The sequence below is a fragment of the Phaethon aethereus genome (genome assembly GCF_964289735.1).
Source record: "Phaethon aethereus genome assembly, chromosome: Z".
In the NCBI taxonomy this organism is placed as follows: Eukaryota; Metazoa; Chordata; class Aves; order Phaethontiformes; family Phaethontidae; genus Phaethon; species Phaethon aethereus.
This window is the reverse complement of record NC_138577.1, coordinates 22,954,327-22,973,629: the sequence shown is the minus strand read 5'-3', so window position 1 is coordinate 22,973,629 and position 19,303 is coordinate 22,954,327. Positions and strand designations below refer to the sequence as shown.

The 19,303-nt window shown below is 40.9% G+C and overlaps 1 protein-coding gene across 7 annotated transcripts in view; it reads left to right on the top strand.

Annotated features, from left to right (window-relative positions):
• The window catches only part of PDE4D (phosphodiesterase 4D), a gene marked incomplete at both ends in the record, with an annotated part of 545,358 nt that overhangs the window by 435,595 nt on the left and 90,460 nt on the right, over nucleotides 1-19,303 (top strand). For all 7 annotated transcript variants that reach the window (XM_082012779.1, XM_082012778.1, XM_082012780.1 and 4 more), the window contains 2 exons: nucleotides 1,253-1,326; nucleotides 2,556-2,605. In XM_082012779.1, coding sequence (XP_081868905.1) covers nucleotides 1,253-1,326; nucleotides 2,556-2,605 — 124 coding nt within the window. The remainder of the gene's footprint in view (nucleotides 1-1,252; nucleotides 1,327-2,555; nucleotides 2,606-19,303) is intronic.

Below are 19,303 nucleotides of genomic sequence, written 5' to 3'. Positions count from 1 at the left end.
GGTGAATTTGCCTCCTGGTCTTTGGAAGGGAAAACATAATTAAATTAACACTGTGTAATTAGGCAACAAATTTTTTTTGGTTGTTTTTTTGGGTTGTTTTTTTTTTAATCTTAACTCATTTGGGAATTACCTCCAATAGCTTGAACACTGCCAGTCATTATTATCTCCTGAACATCTTCTGTCTGTTACAAGCTTTCACTAAATCATTCTTTTCAGCCTCCTACCCCCTTTCTACCTCACATATAAATTTAAGGGGCTATGAAATGAGGGTTGAATCCCCCTCGACTTAGATCTCTGGAACTCAAATTCCCATTCTCGCCTTTGTTATTCCTAGGACGGGTTCAGGAGGGAACCAGGCCAGTCTCCTCTGAGAAAAAAACAATGGCCAACTCCTGCAAAGACAAACCTGTGATTAGTGTTTCTCCCTCCTCCCGTTCCCAGTCTGGTTCCAAACAACTCCTGGTTCCTCTCTGACATGAGCTGAACTGCCTCTCCCTAGTCAGAGAGGTGCATCTTATGCTTACATCATACAAAATTTATTGCATTTATCCAACTGCCTTCAGAAGAGAGTGCCTACGCCACTTACAAGAAGAAGACACTCCTCTACTGCCTCCACCAGCTGCATAAGATATGTCTTGCATAAGATTAAGTCCAGGAAGGAAGTAGTTCATTTCTGTCATCTTTCCCGATGGGGAAAGCTTCTAAGAGCCTGCAGGCGTTTCCCACCTGCTCAGGTGATACTTCCCTTTTACTCAGGCCTTCCGTACTAAGTCCCCAAATCAACTGTGCCCCTTAGAGGAGCCACTTTTCTTTTTCCTGGCAGTCTAGACAATCTCATTCCCTTTGTCCTTTGACGTTTGTGGGGGCTGAACTGCAAATGGAAAATTCTGTAATCATTTCTTATTCATGAAATATTAGGCTTGAATGGGCTATTATCTTCCAAACACGAATGCTTTTATGGTCATTTTAAAGAACCAAGTAGTATTCTGTGAAAAACTTTCCTCCTCTTCAACCAAGTCTGCCTTTAAACAAATAATGAGTTGTTTATGAGGAAAAAAAGAAATAAACTATTGCCCTTGTGTGACAGACGTTATTGTTAAATAATGGTCAACGGCTTCAGACAAACCAGCCCTGGAAACCTTTTACAGTTGTTTTGCAATGTCCTTTCCTTTTTCTTTCAGCACAGTGAAGTGGAGATAAGTCAGTCTCACCTGTGCACAAATGTAGACTGAACCCATTTTGTCTGTTTCAGGTGCTGGCCAGCCTGCGTACTGTACGGAATAACTTCGCTGCATTAACCAATTTACAAGATCGGGCCCCCAGCAAGTGAGTGTCAATTTTTGGCCACTGAACTTTTTGCAGTGATACTTTTTAAATGTAAACTAAGAATAACAATTAGATGTTACAGATTTCAGTCTGTGCCACCAAGCCTGCAGAAAACATGTGGATGAGTAATGAGTTTATTAATCGCTTGAAGATGCTATACTTGATAGCTGAGACAACAGCCCCCTTGCCTACTAATTGCTCTTGCATTGCTGTCTTTGTATAAACTTGCAGTGGTTTTGTGCAATTTATATGATTTTCAATAAATTAGTCATATGTCAAAGATCATTCAAAGATGATCATTCAGGCAGAGTCTGAGTCTTGCAAATGAACCAAAGTGAGCAGACAGCTAACACTCATTGTGAGCTACTTGCATGACCTGAACCTAGAACCCTGCCTAACTCATCCAAGATAATGACATCCCACTTAACCCGCAGTAGTTCATGGTTATAAATGAGACATTATAAATATGATCTTTCTCCAATAGTGTTACAGCATCATAGTTAACATTAACATTAGTTACACTGGCAAATTCTGTAGTGGAGTCACTTCTCTCACCCAAAGTGTGCGTGTCCAAAACTTAGAAGTAGTTAGCATTCCAAAGACAGCTGCCTACCACTGCATCTGCAGTGCCACTAAAATATTTCCAGCCCCCTTGGTTGGAACATGCAGACCCTGTGTGGCCCCTGCTTGCAGTCATCCACACATCCCTGTGCAGCCGTGTCAGACTACCAGCTTCTAGCTTTTCTCAGTGGGCAAAGCAGTCCACTGAGCTGTTGGTCCTCAAGATTATTGTGAAAGATATATGCAAAATAATGTGTGAAAACTTATATGCAAAATTATAGAGTGAAAAATAATTAAAATAAGAAAAGTATTTCAGGTCAGAGAACATGGAAAGTGCAAGCCATGTTAGAATATTGGTAGCTATGTATATAGTTCAAGCGAGGTATAACCTCTAGGTATGATTAGGGAGGTTGTTAATGAACTTACAAATTCCTAAAATATTCCTCTCTTGCAGTGCACAATCTGCAGAGGTTTCAGGGTCAGTTGTGAACTCCTTTCTACACTAGAAAGAAATATCTGTCCTAAATGAATTCTTTCTTTGCCGATGCCAGGGTATTCCAGTCCCAAATAATTTCCCAAGGAAATATATTTCCTCTTACATTGTTCAAGGATTCAGCCATCTGTGAGTTTATCAGGCTTATACATTTTTTTTCTTTTCTTTTAAACAGACGATCACCAATGTGTAACCAACCATCTATTAACAAAGCCACTATAACAGGTAAGAAGAATTAATATGAATAAAATTTATCTGTGAAACCATCATGCATTTCTAAATTTAGTATTAACTTATAAAAATGCCTCACTGAAAACTGCATTTTATAATAACAACCTTATACTGTTTCATATCCTTACATCTGTTTTACTGAAGAGCCTTTGAGTCATGTGGTGACCCAAACTGGTGACTTTTGGTGTTGTATCATGTTAGCTTTCTGATTTCTGTCTTATTATCCTGGTTTAAATTTAAGTTCTTTCCCAATTTTTTTTTTTCCTTACAGACCAGTGTGTCACTGTGTCATGATTACCTTCATTAGTAACTTTTTTGCAGTGAAGTGTATTAGAAAGTAAAAATATAATTCCTGGTATGAGGAATGCATCGAACTTCCCTTTGGGACATGGACTTCTGTAGCTATACCAAGGCAAAGTCTTTGTGTTGCAAGCCCTTAGGCAATGAGGAGAAATTTTCAGAACTGACTTTTCTGATTTAGGACAGTAAATTCTATTTCTATAACATTTGTAGGTGTGCAAGAGAGAAATAAAAGTCACTATTATTTCTAAAAAAATTTTACTTAAATGTTTTAGTTAAAACAACATTATTTCTAAAGAAAATTTTACCCTGCAGCAGTCTTGGTTATTATTATGGCAACTTGTTCTTGGACACCTTTATGGGAACCCACTTTATTTGATCTCATATTTTTTACATCATGTTAATCCACATGTTCTTACTCTGTGTAATTTTCCAGGTGGTTAGATTCTCTAGTCTGCTAGAGAATGTCAGGTGTGTTGGCAGACTGAAAGAGCATTTGCTTTGCCTCTTGATGAAAGTATACAGACACCTTATAAATGTCTACAAATACCTGAAGGGTGGCTGTCAGGAGGATGGAGCCAGTCTCTTGTCAGCAGTGCCCAGTGACAGGACGAGGGGCAATGGGCATAAACTGCAGCACAGGAAGTTCCACCTCAACATGAGGAAAAGCTTCTTTACTGTGAGGGTGACGGAGCACTGGAACAGGCTGCCCAGAGAGGCTGTGGAGTCTCCTTCTCTGGAGACCTTCAAAACCCGACTGGACGCGTTCCTGTGCAACCTGTCCTGGGTGATCCTGCCTTGGCAGGGCGGTGGGATGAGATGATCTTCAGAGGTCCCTTCCAACCCCCACCGTTCTGTGATTCTGTGACACTTACTAAACAGGCAATCTATCATTTAAACAAAAAAACTTAATGTTTCCAGCATTTTCAAAATTCTTGTCTTTTTCATTGTGTAATGGATTTGTAACTCAAGGAAGAAACAGTACTTCAGCTCTTTTGAGGAGAAGTGTGGCTTTGTCATGTTCAATATAGTTTCTGTCTTTAGGCTCTGGAATGTGTTAGCATTGTTATTTTTTTTTATCTAGCCTCGCACAATATCCATATGTACCTCTACAATACCCAATCTTGGCAGTTCTCTACAATTTTATTCTCCTGGGAACTCATCATGTAATCTGAGCATTTGTGTCTAGGGCTCATCAGGGAAGAGGGAGTTAAATCTTTAAACCGTTTCTATAAACAGAAGAACATCTTTAGTTAAGAATGTTAGGCAATTCATGGTAATTAAATAAATAGGGAGACAGATAAATGCTTCCATCAATTATAATCATAGTCCTTTGTTAACATATTCCTTTAAGAGGTAATTTTGGGCATTGGTTTCAAATTGCTCTCTATGAGACATTTCAGTTATTGATAGATGTTACACCTGTTTTTAATTGTGGGATTTGTCTCATTCAACGCAGTCATCCAGAAGCCTCTTGTCTTAATTGGAGGTGGAGATGCTGGGAAGGTTCCAAGGGACTAACTTTAGAAAGCCTGTAACACAGTAAAATCCCTGACAGTAAAAGAAAATGTGATATCCAGAAGAGAAGATACGCGTGCATGTGAACACACAGCGAGCCTACTTTACGTGCTGTCCTGCAGTTGGTTGCCCGAGGTCAGCTTCTTTTCTCCAGCAGGAGAAGCTGCTCAGACAGCAGGACCCAAAACACACTGTGCTGGAAGATGCTGTTGCTCTTTTTAAATTCCCCCCAGTCTGAAGGCTTCCATTCAGTTAATCCTCAGAGTGCACTCTACATGTCAGAAGCAATAAATCATCTGAGGGTTTAATGTTTAGAAGAAGGTGGTGCAGTCAGTGCTGCAATTAATCTAGAAAATGCTCCTGTGCCAAGAAATTTAAAGGAAGCAAGAGAAGGCAAAGAATAGAAAGGATAATTTAATCTAATTTAGTTTAATCTGATTTCTCAGAGATGCTGCTGGAATGGCTATGCCCAAATTATGCATTGAAGTGGGTGAGCTGTGGCCTGTGTGCATTGGATCTGAGTGGCTGAAAGACTCTTAATGATACAGGAAAGATATTAAGCCACTATAAAGCATGAAAATGGCTACAGTTCATTTTGACTGCTGAGTGGAGACTGAGGCTGGATACTGTTGTGCCTAAACGGGTTTGCCCGTTCTTAGCCATAGACTGTTTTTGATATTTCCATAGCAACAAATTTCATGGCATAAGTGCAGAAGTATGCATAGGTGCTTTCTTGGGGCATATAAAATCCGAGTAAAACATGTTGCACTACAGCACTACGCCAAGAAGTAAGATATATTACAAACACTTTTCCTGCTCTTCATAGAATGATTGAAATCCCTTTCAGATGCTACTAACCATTTTGAATTCTTCCAGGGAATGTCTGAATTGTAGCTTGTGCAGGTCCTTCCTGCTGAGAAATCCTTCTGGTTATGCTGTACTTAGAGTTCGTGTCGTGGAGTATCCAGAGAAATACACGGGGCAGGTGGAGCCCCATCACATCATCCAGGTGGCTCAGCTAGGCACCTCAGCCAGAACTGATCACCAGTGTAACAAACTAGGTGACTGGAAGGCACAGTGTCATTAAACTATGTCAATGCTAAAGCAGAAACAGACATGTAAAATGGAGAGTTTCTGTTGCTAAGCTTCCTGGAAGAAGTGTCTTTGGAAAGACTCTAACTGAGGAAAGACACGATGACAGAAAGCAAAAGTGTAGCAAAAGGGAACTACTGCAGAAGATATGGGAAAAACAGCAAAGGAAAGATGAAAAGAGGTTTGCTAAAGCCAAGTGACTAAAACAGCAAGAGCAAAATTGTCCCATTTATTATTTTAAGAATTCACCCTGAGGCATAAAGGTGGGAGAAAATGCATTAGCAAAAAAGTAAAAAACTGTGGAATTGAGAAGTGAAGCAGCACAGGAACTAAATGCTCAAATTCTTAGAAGCAACAGCAACCATGGTGGTATTAAAATTTGCAGTGATTTTTCAATGTAAGTGTGTAGAAGTTGATGATCAAAATATTGTCTGTTCTATTCAATACATCCACATGAATCTCTTTTGGAAACTGTGTTGAAAGAAGCTAATAAACATCAATGGCATTCTTGATCTTCAGCATCAGCCAAGTATGCTATAGCATGCTGAGTGTTCCTTTTACAGACAAATTAGGGGGTAGGACGTGGGAGCTTTTCATGTAGCAACAGACTTAGATGGCACTTTTCTTGCTTGCTTTGGACATCTAGAACGTAGATACCTATTTTGTTGAGGCTGTTTAAGAGTCCCCTTATAGTCAGTGTGAATAAGCAGACATGCAAACTGATTTATGTTAGATTGTCTTCTTTAAAGGGAGATGAATTGCTCCCTAAAAGTGCCAACTCTCTCCCATGACTGAGAGCAGCCTGGGATAACTCCGTTTGCTGTACAGTGCTTCCATGTGTGGTGTTCGGTGCTTCAACCAGAAGAGGGGTTTGTCTCACTATGAGTCACATTTTCCAGGAACTGATACGAATGGTGTTTCATTTCAAGTTGATACTAATTCTTTTTAACACAACCTGTAAATTATAAAAGTTTCATTTTTAAAAAAAGGAAACTAGTTGTGACTCAAGGATTGACGTTGCAAATTTTAATTTTTGACTGATAAAGAAGTGGGCAAGCTTTAGATATCTTTTGATTACTACAGTTCTAATGTCTGCATTTCTAAATCAGAATAATTTGAATTAGAAAGGAACCATATAAGGTCTCTCTTGATATGTGTCAGATTTAAAACAGATAGGAGATCTCACAATTTCTCTGTCTACTAATGACAATTTGCAAACTCAGTCTGGTAGCTGCTTTTATGTGCAAAGATTCTGTGTGCAGAATGAAGTAAGTTTGTCCAAAAGAATGAGTTTTCTGAGCCCCCGAATACTATCACAACTACTGATTAACTGGTAAGTCTTGGTTAACCTGAAATCACAGGCATGGGGTCTTAGTCATATATATACATGTATTAGATAGAGATAATACCTAATTCATAATAACAGCTTTGAAGGGGTTTTAAATGTGGATTGCATAAGTGGCCCTTTATATTACAAATGCAGTGCCAAAGGACGTTAAGTAACAACTTGCATATCTAACAAAAAAGTAATTTAATTTAATAATAAAATAAATCATAATGGCAAGATTGCACTTTTTAGAAGTTATTTACACTATACAATTTTGCATCAAAAACTAACCCAAACCTGTTTCATCAGCTTGAGGAAAATATATTGAATTTTTTAACAAGCAGCTACATTTCATATACTGAAATGTAGGAAGCATGTGGTTTCATGTCAGGAAAACCCTTTTAGATTTTGTTAGGTATACAAAAACCACAGTGATAGAGAAATAAACTATTTGCAAAGATTATGAGGTTATAAATCTAACTGAATTAATCTGCTATTCTATGCTTTCATTGCTTCTTACTGGACTTGAGTTACCCTGTTTCCATGCTTGGCTCTGCATCTTAAATCCAGCAGAAATCAATATCCTGCTAGTTAAATGGAATTTCTTGCATGTTTTTCATGGGCTTTCTCCAACACATTTCATGATTTGTTTTCATTAGCTTCAGGTTTCCCGATTAAATTTATGGTTGTGAAATGGGATCTACCAGTCTTTTGCTAGAGATTTTATTTTATTACATTGAAAGTGTAATCAATCATTATTAATTAATTAATTATTACCCTCCTGTCTTTCAGTATGATACATTTAAAGAAATATTACTATGGTAAGCTAAACATCTATATTCATACATACTAAACTACTTCTAAATACAAGCAGCTGGACATAATCAGAAAAAGGCTACAGATGAAAATCAGTGGGTCACATCTTATGGCATTGGGAATAATAGATAATTTTGAGTGTGTATGCCTCTGTGTAAGCATATCTCTCATCATACCAGTTCTGCAATATCAGTGTCACATTTTAGAATGCTAAAGAACGTAGATTTCATACCCAGATTTAGGCAGATGTACAAAATATGCCCTATGCAAGACCTAATTGCAGTATACATATCACTCCTCTAGATTTAGTCTGCAGGATTACATTTATAATGAGAACGTCTCACTCTTCCTTAATTTGCCCACTGACTATATTTTATCTTATTACAGAGAAGTATTCCTATGGTAAACCGCACTGCCAGACTTTTGGCAGAGGCAACGTAAAATGTTCTGAAATCCTCGCTGAAGTTTATTGAGTAATGGGTGCTTTCCTGAAGCACTGGAGAAAGGGGGATGGTTTTGATAAAATGGCCTTTGTTCTTTGTGCAGTATGTTGAATGATATGTTAAAGTTCTGTTCTTTGTACTTTTGCTTATACCCATACACCTATTAGTATTCTGAATGAATTTAACCCACCTCAGCCAGCTATTTTAATTTATTTATTTAAAGTAAATATTTATTTTATTTTATTTAAAGACCGCAGACACTTATACGTTCAAGTGTGAATGTGATTTGTAGCATTTTCACTTCTTTCAGTCTGTGGTAAATGCCATCTATTATTTGAGAAATTAGCAGATGTGTATCTATCTGCAGATTTACAGCAGGTTAACAATATAAATCACCAGTGGCTGAATTCAAGCATTACAAGTGCATTACGTGTACAAAAGTCACTGGCACACACATGCTGGTCCCACCTCAGTTTACTTCCTATGTTCAATACTCGCATTTAGGATCAGAATTCTTACTTACTAAGAGTCAGTTAAATGTGCCCTTTTAACTTCCATGAATGCTTTTGAAATTCCCCCTTTATGTGAACTGTATGAGGACAGCCATAGTCATTACAACTGTTTTCTCAGACACACCAAACAAATAGCACATTTTGTTGTTTGGTGTGGATTTTATGCTGTGTGAAGAGTAGTAGAACGAGAGCGAGGAACTGACAAACTGAAAGAAAACTGCGGAAGGTTATATACTGTTCTTATTACTGTTAAGCTGTTCATATTAATGGAGTCCTGAAACTGTGTTTTTTGGAAGATACCCTTAGCACATATATATGTAAGTGCTATTTGTCACTGTCAATCAGAAAAATAAGTATTTATCATTTTGTTATTTCTATCCAACTCAACTCCCGCCTTTAAAAACAAAAGGCCTCTTACAAACTTACATCCCCGGCCTAATATTCTATTTTATATTAAATTGAAGTACTTGACACAAAAAGCATTGTAGAATTCAGAGCTGAGTTACTTATCCTGGTTTCTTGCATGGCTATTCACTTAATTATCACCTATGCAACCCTGTTGCTCTTTCATGCCTATAACATCCTTTCAGAACTTACACATCCTCTATGAAGAAGTAATTTCCTTTCTAAAGAAACCAAAATAAAATATTGCTGGTGTTATGTCATTGGCACACACCAATGCAACAGGACTTTTCTCTTCAGTTGTTGCTTTCTCTTGCTGCTGGTACTTCTGACAGCCTTCAAGCATCCACAGTGGCTTCAAGTTTTGAAACTCAGTAGGCAATTTGAAACTACAGAAAAAAATGCTAAGGAAAAGGAAAACATATTTTTTGACAGCAAAAAATATATTTTATCATAATGTAAAACAATTAACTTATAGAATGCACTATTTGGATTAATCAATCCAAATTTGATATTAATACTACTTCTTATTTTATTGATATAAAATAAGAATGTAATTAGAAGATTAGTAGTCCTTTGTATGGGATAGTTTCAAAAGGCATTGTGCATTTTTCATGAAGATGTTGTTATATGACATTGAATTTTATTTGTGGTCTGCATCCTTGTTCAGTTTTAGAATTAACATAAGGTACCAATCTCAGGGCTTTACATAGAGAAAGGACAGAAACAGACGGTTGAGATGGAAGATTAAAAACTGAATGGCTGTTCCACAATGTTGTACATTGGCCTTCCTGAACAGGTTTATTTTGATTGGTGGTGATACTACAATTGCGGGTAAAATCTAAGATACATCTGAACCTAGAAAGTACTCCATTCTATTGTCTTCCTAGACCAGACCCCAATTCCCATTTATGTGATAAACTCCACTGTGAATATATGTGTCAAGCTTCAGTTTGCGACAAGAAATAATACTTTTGAATATTTGGGGTGATGCATTATATACTAGTATTTTTTTCTTGTTGTGCAATTCAGTTTGCGCAGCAGTTAGCATGGAAGGGTGCACAGGGAGGACAGCTTTTGGAAAATGGACTTTTTTCTTTCTTCTGGGAGCCAGACAGAGGTAGCCTCATGTTGAAACAAAATGGTCCCCACCTGCCGCAACTGCAAAGCTGTGACTGAAACCCAGGTGGAAGTGATAAAACCTTCCTATGTGGACATCTACACTCAGACTGACCCTCCCAGAACTGTAAGAGCTGCCCAGATACAAAGTTCATAGAACTCCAGAACCTGCAAGTCCCCCCTAGGGTCTGAAGGCAAAGGTCAATGTCGTGGGTGCAAGTCCGTCCAGCTGGAGGAACTCTTCAAGCAAGTGGCCATGTTACAAGAGTAGCTTAACAGGCAGCAAAGTATCCAGGCATCTGAGCAGAAGATTGATGCATGGCATTGTGTGCTGTCACAAGGTGAGCTACAGCCCTGCTTTCAGACTTTGCAAAGGGAAGGTAAGCTTGCTTCCAACCCTGAGGTGACAACTCATGAGACAAAGGAGACTGGACTCTTGTGTCTGCTCAGGGCAGGAGGAGGAATCTTCCCCTTAGAAATGCCCCTACATTACAGGTACGATGCCCTGGGACTGGAGATTGAAGAGAGAGTGAGTAACGGGCAAGACCCAGGAAAGACTAACTGTGCAAAGTTGGTCCAACCACCCACCCACATTAGAACCAGTGCCACCAGAAAAGTACACAGGCTGTTAGTAATTGGAGGCTCCTTGCTGAGAGGCACCAAAGGCCCCCATTTGACACCCAGACAATATCTCTAGAGAAGTTTTCTGCCTGCTGGCAACTTATATCTGTGATGTCATAGAGAGGCTGCCAAGCCTGGTAAAGCCTGCAGACTATCACCTGTTCCTACTATTCCAAGTAGGGTCAAATAATGCTGCAACAAGCTGACTCAGAAATACCAGAAGAGACTTTATGTCCCTTGGAGCAATGTTAAAGGGATTGGAAGCACAGGTGGTGCTTTGTCCTCCCAGTTGGAGAATGGTGTTTGAGAAAAAGGAGACAAACAGGTGAATGGATAGCTGTGTAGCTGGTGCCATGCTCAAGGACTGAGCTTCTACAATTTTGGGCATACCTTTGAGAAACCGGGCCTGTTGACAGCTGACAGGGCTCAACTGACCAAGTGTGAGAGTGTCCTGAGCAATAAGCTGGCTGGACTTACAAACAGAGCTTTAAACTACATTTTAGTGGGGGAAGGGGAAGAAGTTCTAAGCACTCAGGAAGAGCCAGGGGCTGTTGAGGCCTTAGGGTGCAACAGGAAAGCCTCTGTGAACTGCCTCATCGGAATTAGGGAGAGCTCCTCTAAAAGGGGATGTGGCCAACAGCCCAGCTGAACTGCCTCTGTACCAGCACAGACAGCATGGTAATAAACAGGAGGAGCTGGTAGCTGCTGCCCAGATGGAAAACTGTGACCTGATTGCAATCACAGACACTCGGTGGGATGAATCACATGATTGGAGTGCTGTGATTGACAGCTATAAAGCATTCAGAAGGGACAGGCCAGGAAGGATCTGTGTCAAAAATGGGATTGATTGCACAGAGCTATCTTTGAAGAACAGCAACATACAGGTCAAGAGCTTATGGGTGAAAATTAGAGACCGAGCCAACAAAGGAGACTTTGTGGTTGGCCTCTACTACAGGCCGCCCAAGCAAGAAGAAGAGGTTGATGAAGAGTTCTTTCTTCAGCTGCAGGTAGCATCACACTCAAAGGTCCTGAATTCTGATAGGGGACTTCAACCACCCAGACATCTGCTGGAAAAGAGGGACAGAGAGCTGCAAGAAGTCCAGGAAAGTACTGGCGTGCGTTGAAGACAACTTCCTAGTACAGGTGTTGGAGAACCTGAACAGAGGAAAGGCACTGCTGGACCTGGCTCACTAATGCCAAAGAATTTATTTGAAGAGGTCAAGATTGGAGGTAACCTGGGCTGCAGTGATCATGCCCTGATGGAATTCTCAATCTTGAGGGGTCAGGATGGGTAAAAAGTAAAGTCAGGGCCCTAAACCTCAGAAGCATAAACTTTCAGCTGTTTAGGGTGCTAGTGCCTGAGATCCCTTGGGAAACTGCCCTCCGAGGCAAAGGAGTGAAAAAGAGCTGGGAGGTATTTAAAAACATTTTTCTTAGGGTGTAAGAGTTCTCAATCGCTATGTGCAAGAAGGTGGGCAGGGGAGGCAAGAGGCCAGCTTGGCTAAGTCAAAACCTCTTAGCCGAACTAAAACACAAAACCAAAATGCATAGGCAGTAGAGGCAGGAATATACATCCTGGGGAGATATACAGTTAAGGCTGGAGGGTGCAGGGAGGGGATCAGGAAAGCCAAGGCACACCTGGAGCTGAACTTGGCTAGGGACATGAAAAATAACAAGAGGTTCTTCAGGTACGTAGGACAACAAAGGAAGATGAAAGAAACTGTACCCTCCCTGATGAGCAAAACGGGAGACCTGGCTACAACGGACATGGAGAAGGCTGAGGTACTCAACAACTGTTTTGCCTGGGTCTTCACTGGCAGGCCCTCTACCCACACTGCCCAATTGACTGGATCCAAAGGCAGGGACTGGGATAATGAAGAACTGCCCATTGTAGGAGACAAGCAGGTTCGAGACCATCTAAGGAACCTGAATGTGACAAGTCCAAGGGACCTGATGAGATGCATCCATGGGTCGTGGGGGAACTGGCAGATGAAGTTGCTAAGCCACTTTCTATTATATTTGAAAAGTCGTGGCAGCCTGGTGAAGTTCCCACTGAGTGGAAAAGGGGAAACATAACCCCCATTTTTAAAAAGGTAAAAACAGAAGACCCGGGGAACTACATGCTGGTCAGCCTCACCTCTATTGCCAGGGAAGATCATAGAGCAGATCCTGGAAACTATGCTAAGACACATGAAGAACAGAGAGGTGACTGGTGGAAGCCAGCATGGCCTCACTAAATGGGAAAATCGTGCCTGATAAATTTGGTGGCCTTCTACGACAGGGTTACAGCAATGGTGGATAAGGGAAGAGCGACTGACATCATCTACCTGGACTTGTGCAAAGCATCTGATACTCTCCTGCACAACATCCTTGTCTCTAAAATGGAGAGGCATGGAACTGACGGGTGGACCACTTGGTGGATAAGGAATTGCCTGGATGGTCACACTCAAACAGTTGCAGTCAACGGCTCGAGGTCTGGGTGGACACTAGTGATGAGTTGTGTGCCTCAGGGGTCTGTACTGGGACCAGTACTATTTAACATCCTTGGAGACACAGACAGTGGTATTGAGTGCACACTCAGCAAGTTTGTACATGACACCAAGCTGCATGGTTGTGGTCAGTACTGTGGAGGGAAGGGATGCCATCCAGAGGGACCTTGTCAGGCTAGAGGGGTGGGCCTATATGAACCTCATGAAGTTCCAGGCCAAGTGCAAGTTTCCGCACCTGAGTCCAGGCAATCCGAAACAGGGATGCACGCTGGGCAATGAGTGGATTAAGAGCAGCCATGAGGAGATACTGGTGGATGAAAAACTGAATATGTGCTGGCAATGTGCACTAGCAGTGCAGAAAGCCAGCTGCATCCCAGACTGTGTCAAAAGCAGCATGGCCAGCAGGTCGAGGGAGGTGATTCTGCCCCTCTACTCTGCTCTGGTGAGACCCTACCTGGAGTCTTGGGTCCAGCTCTGGAGCCCTCAGCACAGGAAAGACATGGACCTGTTGGAGCGGGTACAGAGGAGGACCACCAAAATGACTGAGAGGCTGGAGTACCTCTCTTACAAGGAAAGGCTGAAAGAGTTGGGGTTGTTGAGCCTGGAGAAGAGAATGCTCAGGGGAGACCTTATTGCAGCTTTCCAGTACTTAGAGGAAGCCTACAGGAAAGATGGGGAGGGACCCTTCATCAGGGAGTGTAGTGACAGGAGGAGGGGTGATGGTTTTAAATGGAATGAGGGTAGATTTAGACTAGATATTAGGAAGAAATTCTCTACTGTGAGGGTGGTGAGACACTGGAACAGGTTGCCCAGAGAAATTGTGGATGCCCCCTCCCAGGAAGTGTTCAAGGCCAGGTTAGATGGGGCTTTGAGCAACCTGGTCTAGTGGAGTGTGTCCCTGCCTATTACAGGGGGGTTGGAACTAGATGATCTTTAAGGTCCCTTCCTACACAAACCATTCTATGATTCTATGACTTCAGATAGCAGATAAAAAGAAACAGGTTTATATTGTGCGATCCATAACAAATATAGATTTAGCTTCCAGTGAAATCCCTCCAGCTGGTCCATGTAGTTCAGTACCCAATTAGCAATGCTGATGTCCTTTGCTTTAGCTATTGTTTGCAAAATGAGCTTACAATTTTCTGAATAAAAGACTGAAATCACCAGCTTCACTGGCATTGAAGCAAACCCCCATCACTACTACACAAATTACTTTAAAGAGGCCTGTATGTTGTTTTTTTGAACGATCAATAATATTGTGCATAAATAAAGCAGATTTGGAAAACCAGCAATATTTACATCAACTACTCTTTTCAGTTAATCATTAAAGACCTTATCTAGGTCATGATAGCTAAAAGGAGAGTTATCTCATTTACAGCCTTCTTATCCAGAATAAAAACAAAACCATATTATTTTGTGAGATACAGGGCACAAATTACACTCAGGCTGAAATTCATTCATACATCTCCTGCCCATAGTAAACAATGTATTGCAGTGAACGGGCAGGGAATCTGAGAGTCAGGAGTATGCTCCACACAGTCACTTGTCACCTTTGAGGGTGAACTAGCAGCTTCTTTCCTTGCACATCCAGAGTTTGTGGGCATTTGATATTCATAAATGGAGGCCATATTTGCTTATATTCTATGAAAATAGTGCTCCCTGTCACAGAGAGACCTGTTTAATACCTGCTTAAAATGGGTCATTTGAAAAGATAACTATTCAGTTGTATTTCCCTTTTAGAGGGAATAGTACTTGAACCCCCAGCTCAGCTCCCTTCCATGCTTTAGGAAAGAGGTTGTTATTGACAGGATACATCTGTGAAGGCTTACTGAATGCCTTCTCTATCTTGATTTGTAGACCTTTAATTAATCTTGTAAAATTTTTCTAATTGAATGAGAGATTCCAAATGAAATCTTTAGCTAGTGCTCCTTTCATTTAGGTGGGTTTGTTAAACAGTGATTAACTTTCTTGAGGCAGAAGAGCAGGAAGGGGATTGACATGGTTTTGGACAATGTAGAACTGTTCATGTATCACCTCCCATTCAAGGAAGTGAATAAAACCATGGTACAAAATAGAATACTCTCTACATTTGATTACTGCACAGTACCATAGAAAAATCTGGAAAGTTCAGGCTTTCTATACAGTGAAAATATGAGAAACCTGAGAGTTTTCAGGATCACCTAGAATGTTTAAGCAATGACCTTCCCTGACTATACTAATTGCAAAATGGTGGCTTACATTATGTCATTTAAAAATGCTGATTAACATGTATTATGAAAATACACATTTTCCTCAGTATTATGCACACCTTTTGTTTTGCATTTCAACACTGCTACCTGATAGTTAAATGTGTAAGCTGTCACAAAACAGTAAGTTACTTAAACAGAGAAGTACAATCATATTTTAAAACATTCCTGGCAAGAATGTCCATGTAATTAACATTGTAATTGAAATTAACCATCCGAATCAACTCTAAATAACGGTACTTGTTTTGCAGTGTGTAGACTACAACAGTTGGCCCTTATGTATGATTTTTAGTGTCTTAACAGTCTGTTTCAGTGGAAACCTGTGGTTACGTTATCAAAGTGCATAGAGACTAGAAGGCAGCATAGGGCTGACCTCTGCTTGTAAGCTTCATCCAGCACTTCAGTTTACTTTTTCTTAGGACGGCAGTGTAGTACAGCCTTGATTGCGAAATACACGCACACATTTTGGAGAGAAAATAGTGATCAGTTAAAAAGAAAATGTGAGAGGCATTATCAGTCTCCATATAAATAGTCTGCTATGCAACCCAACGTAGATCTTTGCTTCTTACCTTTAAATTGGTCTCATATTTTGCTGTATTAGTAAAAGTTCCTATATCACCATTTCACCCAAACTGTCCATTTTACTGGAAAGACAGACAGGGTGACAAGCTTCATGTGCTTCCTCTTCTCCTTTCAGCCCAGCTGTGTCACTTACAGTCACCGGTAGCTGGGAACTGTACATGACCCCAGGCTGCATTTACTGTATCAATAACAAAGCAGAACAAACAAAAAGACTGAAAGGTGGTTTGGTTTGTAGGACTGAGGTGAGAAGAATCAGAGAGAAAAACAAGACTCTTGTCTATGTAATTTTTCTCATTCCTGTTACGAATGCAGCCCGTTGGCTGATGAATATAGAAAATAAAACTCTGCAGATGTGGCTTCTGGTATGACCGTTGGATGTGGTCTGAGTGCACCTTTGTTTCACACCTCATCGAGCTTCTGACATCTCTGATCAGTGATACATTAGCTTCTGTCCAATTGAAAAGACAGATTTGAAAGTAGATCTCTTTTCCTTTAACAAGTTACTGAGAAACTTGTCCATTAAAACCTGAACATGAGCCGGCAGTGTGCCCAGGTGGCCAAGAAGGCCAACAGCGTCCTGGCCTGTATCACAAACAGTGTGGACAGCAGGAGTAGGGAAGTGATCGTGCCCCTGTACTTGGCACTGGTGAGGCCAGACCTCAAATCCTGTGTTCAGTTTTGGGCCTCTCACTACAAGAAGGACGTTGAGGTGCTGGAGCGTGTCCAGAGAAGGGCAACAAAGCTGGTGAGGGGTCTGGAGCACAAGTCTTATGAGGAGCGGCTCAGGGAACTGGGGTTGTTCAGCCTGGAGAGGAGGAGGCTGAAGGGAGACCTTATCGCTCTCTAGAACTACCTGAAAGGGGGTTGTGGCGATGTGGGTGTTGGTCTCTTCTCCCAAGTAACTAGTGATAGGACGAGAGGAAATGGCCTCAAGTTGCTCCAGGGGAGGTTTAGACTGGGTATTAGGAAAAGATTCTTTACTAAAGGAGTGGTTAAGCACTGGACCAGACTGCCCAGGGAAGTGGCCGAGTCCTGGAGGTATTTAAAAGATGTGTAGATGTGGCACTTCAGGACATGGCTTAGTGGGCATGGTGGTGTTGGGTTGATGGTTGGACTTGATGATCTTAGAAGTCTTTTACAACCTTAATGATTCTATGATTCTGTTCACTTCCCTGAGTATCCATTTAAAAATTAAGGGCTACATAGAGATCATCCATTCAAGTGCCTAAATTCTGCTTTTATTACATGTAGGTTCCTGAGTATGGAGCCTGAACAAAGCAGTGAATCAGAGTAGCCAGCAGGCAGGGTCAGACGACCCTGGAGACAAGCAAGAATAACAGCTCTTGTCTTGTGGACTAGAAAGTTCTGCAGGTCTCTCCACATAGTCTTTTGTCCGTGCTCAGATAAAATTAATAAATTACCCTAGGAGTAGTGCTCACAGTTCAGGACCTGCCCCTGCACAGCATCTTCTCCAGGAGTGACCTCATCACTAGGTGACAGGGACAGCCTCCCTTTTGCTCATTCTCGCTCTGACCGCATACATTTTGCATTATGTTCTGCAAAGTGACTCGTCTACAGCTGGACAGAGTAATTCCAGGTCTGGTGGTAGGAAAACCAACTTGTGCCTACTGTACTTTCTCAGGAACTGGGATCAAAAAATTTAAAAATCAGAAATGCCTAAACCTCAGGCTTGTGGTCTCAGGCCAGGACTTCTAACGTCCTCATGCAAAAAGACCATTTTTTTCTGATGTTAGGCGACTCACCTCAGAAGACCTTTGGTGGTGGGAACTGGGAAGCATGGCAGTAACTTGATCAGCATGGAAGTAACTGGTGGGCACACCCTAGTCATGTATTCAGATGGGCCCCTGTGTTTCATGCTTCCAACTGGCTGCCTCAGTATATCAAATCTCTCTGAACAGCCACAGGCTTCTTTACAGTCAGGGAAGGCAGGCAGGTGTCTTGGGCAATCCACGTGCTCTGTGGAGGCCCTAACCCCCCAAGTGCCTAGGCAAGATCTTGAGAGTCATCCAATAGTCATTACTTTGGTGTCAGCATTCATAAAAGAGACACCCGCAGTGGGCAGCCTAACATCGTCCCAAATATTGTAAGAGGTATTTTGTAGCAGAAACCTGCCAGGGAAGACTTGCAACAAGGAATTTACCAGGCTTGCTTCTGGGAATTCGGGGGAAATGACAGGAGACACTGAAAGAGCCAGTAGTTCTGTACTGGAGAGCTTTCACTTGAGATGTTAAAAGCACCAGGGTATGACTTCTTTAAACTTTCCTAGTCAAATCCAAGCCATAATACTCAGGCAGGTTTGCACAGCTCTGTGACTCTTGCTTTCTGTTAATAAAATTGGAAAATTTTGGGATTTTCATCACAGTCCTTAATCAGCTCATAGTTAAGAAGATTCAGCTTCATCTTGTGTAGGAGCAGGCTTTTTCATACCAGGAATGATTTGATTTTATCCCCGTTATGATGATATTCTGTATTAATGAAGCAGCTGTGGCCATAGGCATAAAATTTTAGTGGACACTAAATACTAAAATTTATTCCCAAATATTTACATTAAAATACTAGTAGCAAATTGCCAATTTAATTCATTATTCTTTCCCCATGCAGTATTTTAAATTAATTTTTGCAACGGATATTTATCTTTGGAAGTGTAAGTTGAACTAATTCTAAGGCAGATAAGATGACAGACAATAAGTTAAGGTTGTCTCTCTTAAGTCATAGGATAATATGATAAAAATAAGAGGGTTTTTTCATTAATTATAATGAACAAGGTAGGATTACATCTGAGGGAGTGAATTTTGCCACTAGATAACTTACTACTATGTTAAAGAAAAGGAAATAATTGAGGACTATGCTACAGGCTACTGGATTAGCAAGCATTTAAAGATTCCCATTATGTTAAGTAAGCCATATGCTTGCTTAGTGGACATAATGTAGGAACCATTGACCAGTTAGTCTTTAACTGAAGCAGTGCAAAGATGACTAGAAAAGAAATCCCAGGAAGAAGTCAGTGACAAAGAAATGAAGGAGAAAATGGGAAAACAGTTTGACGTAGTCTGGCTACCTGAGCTAACTAAACGTTGTCAATGGGATGCAGAAAGGCCTGACGACGGGAGGCAGCTAGTGGGAAAGAAACGAACATTTGTTTGGGGAAGAGTCTTTAATACTACTATTATTATTCTTGATGTGCTTATTGTTGTTATTATTATT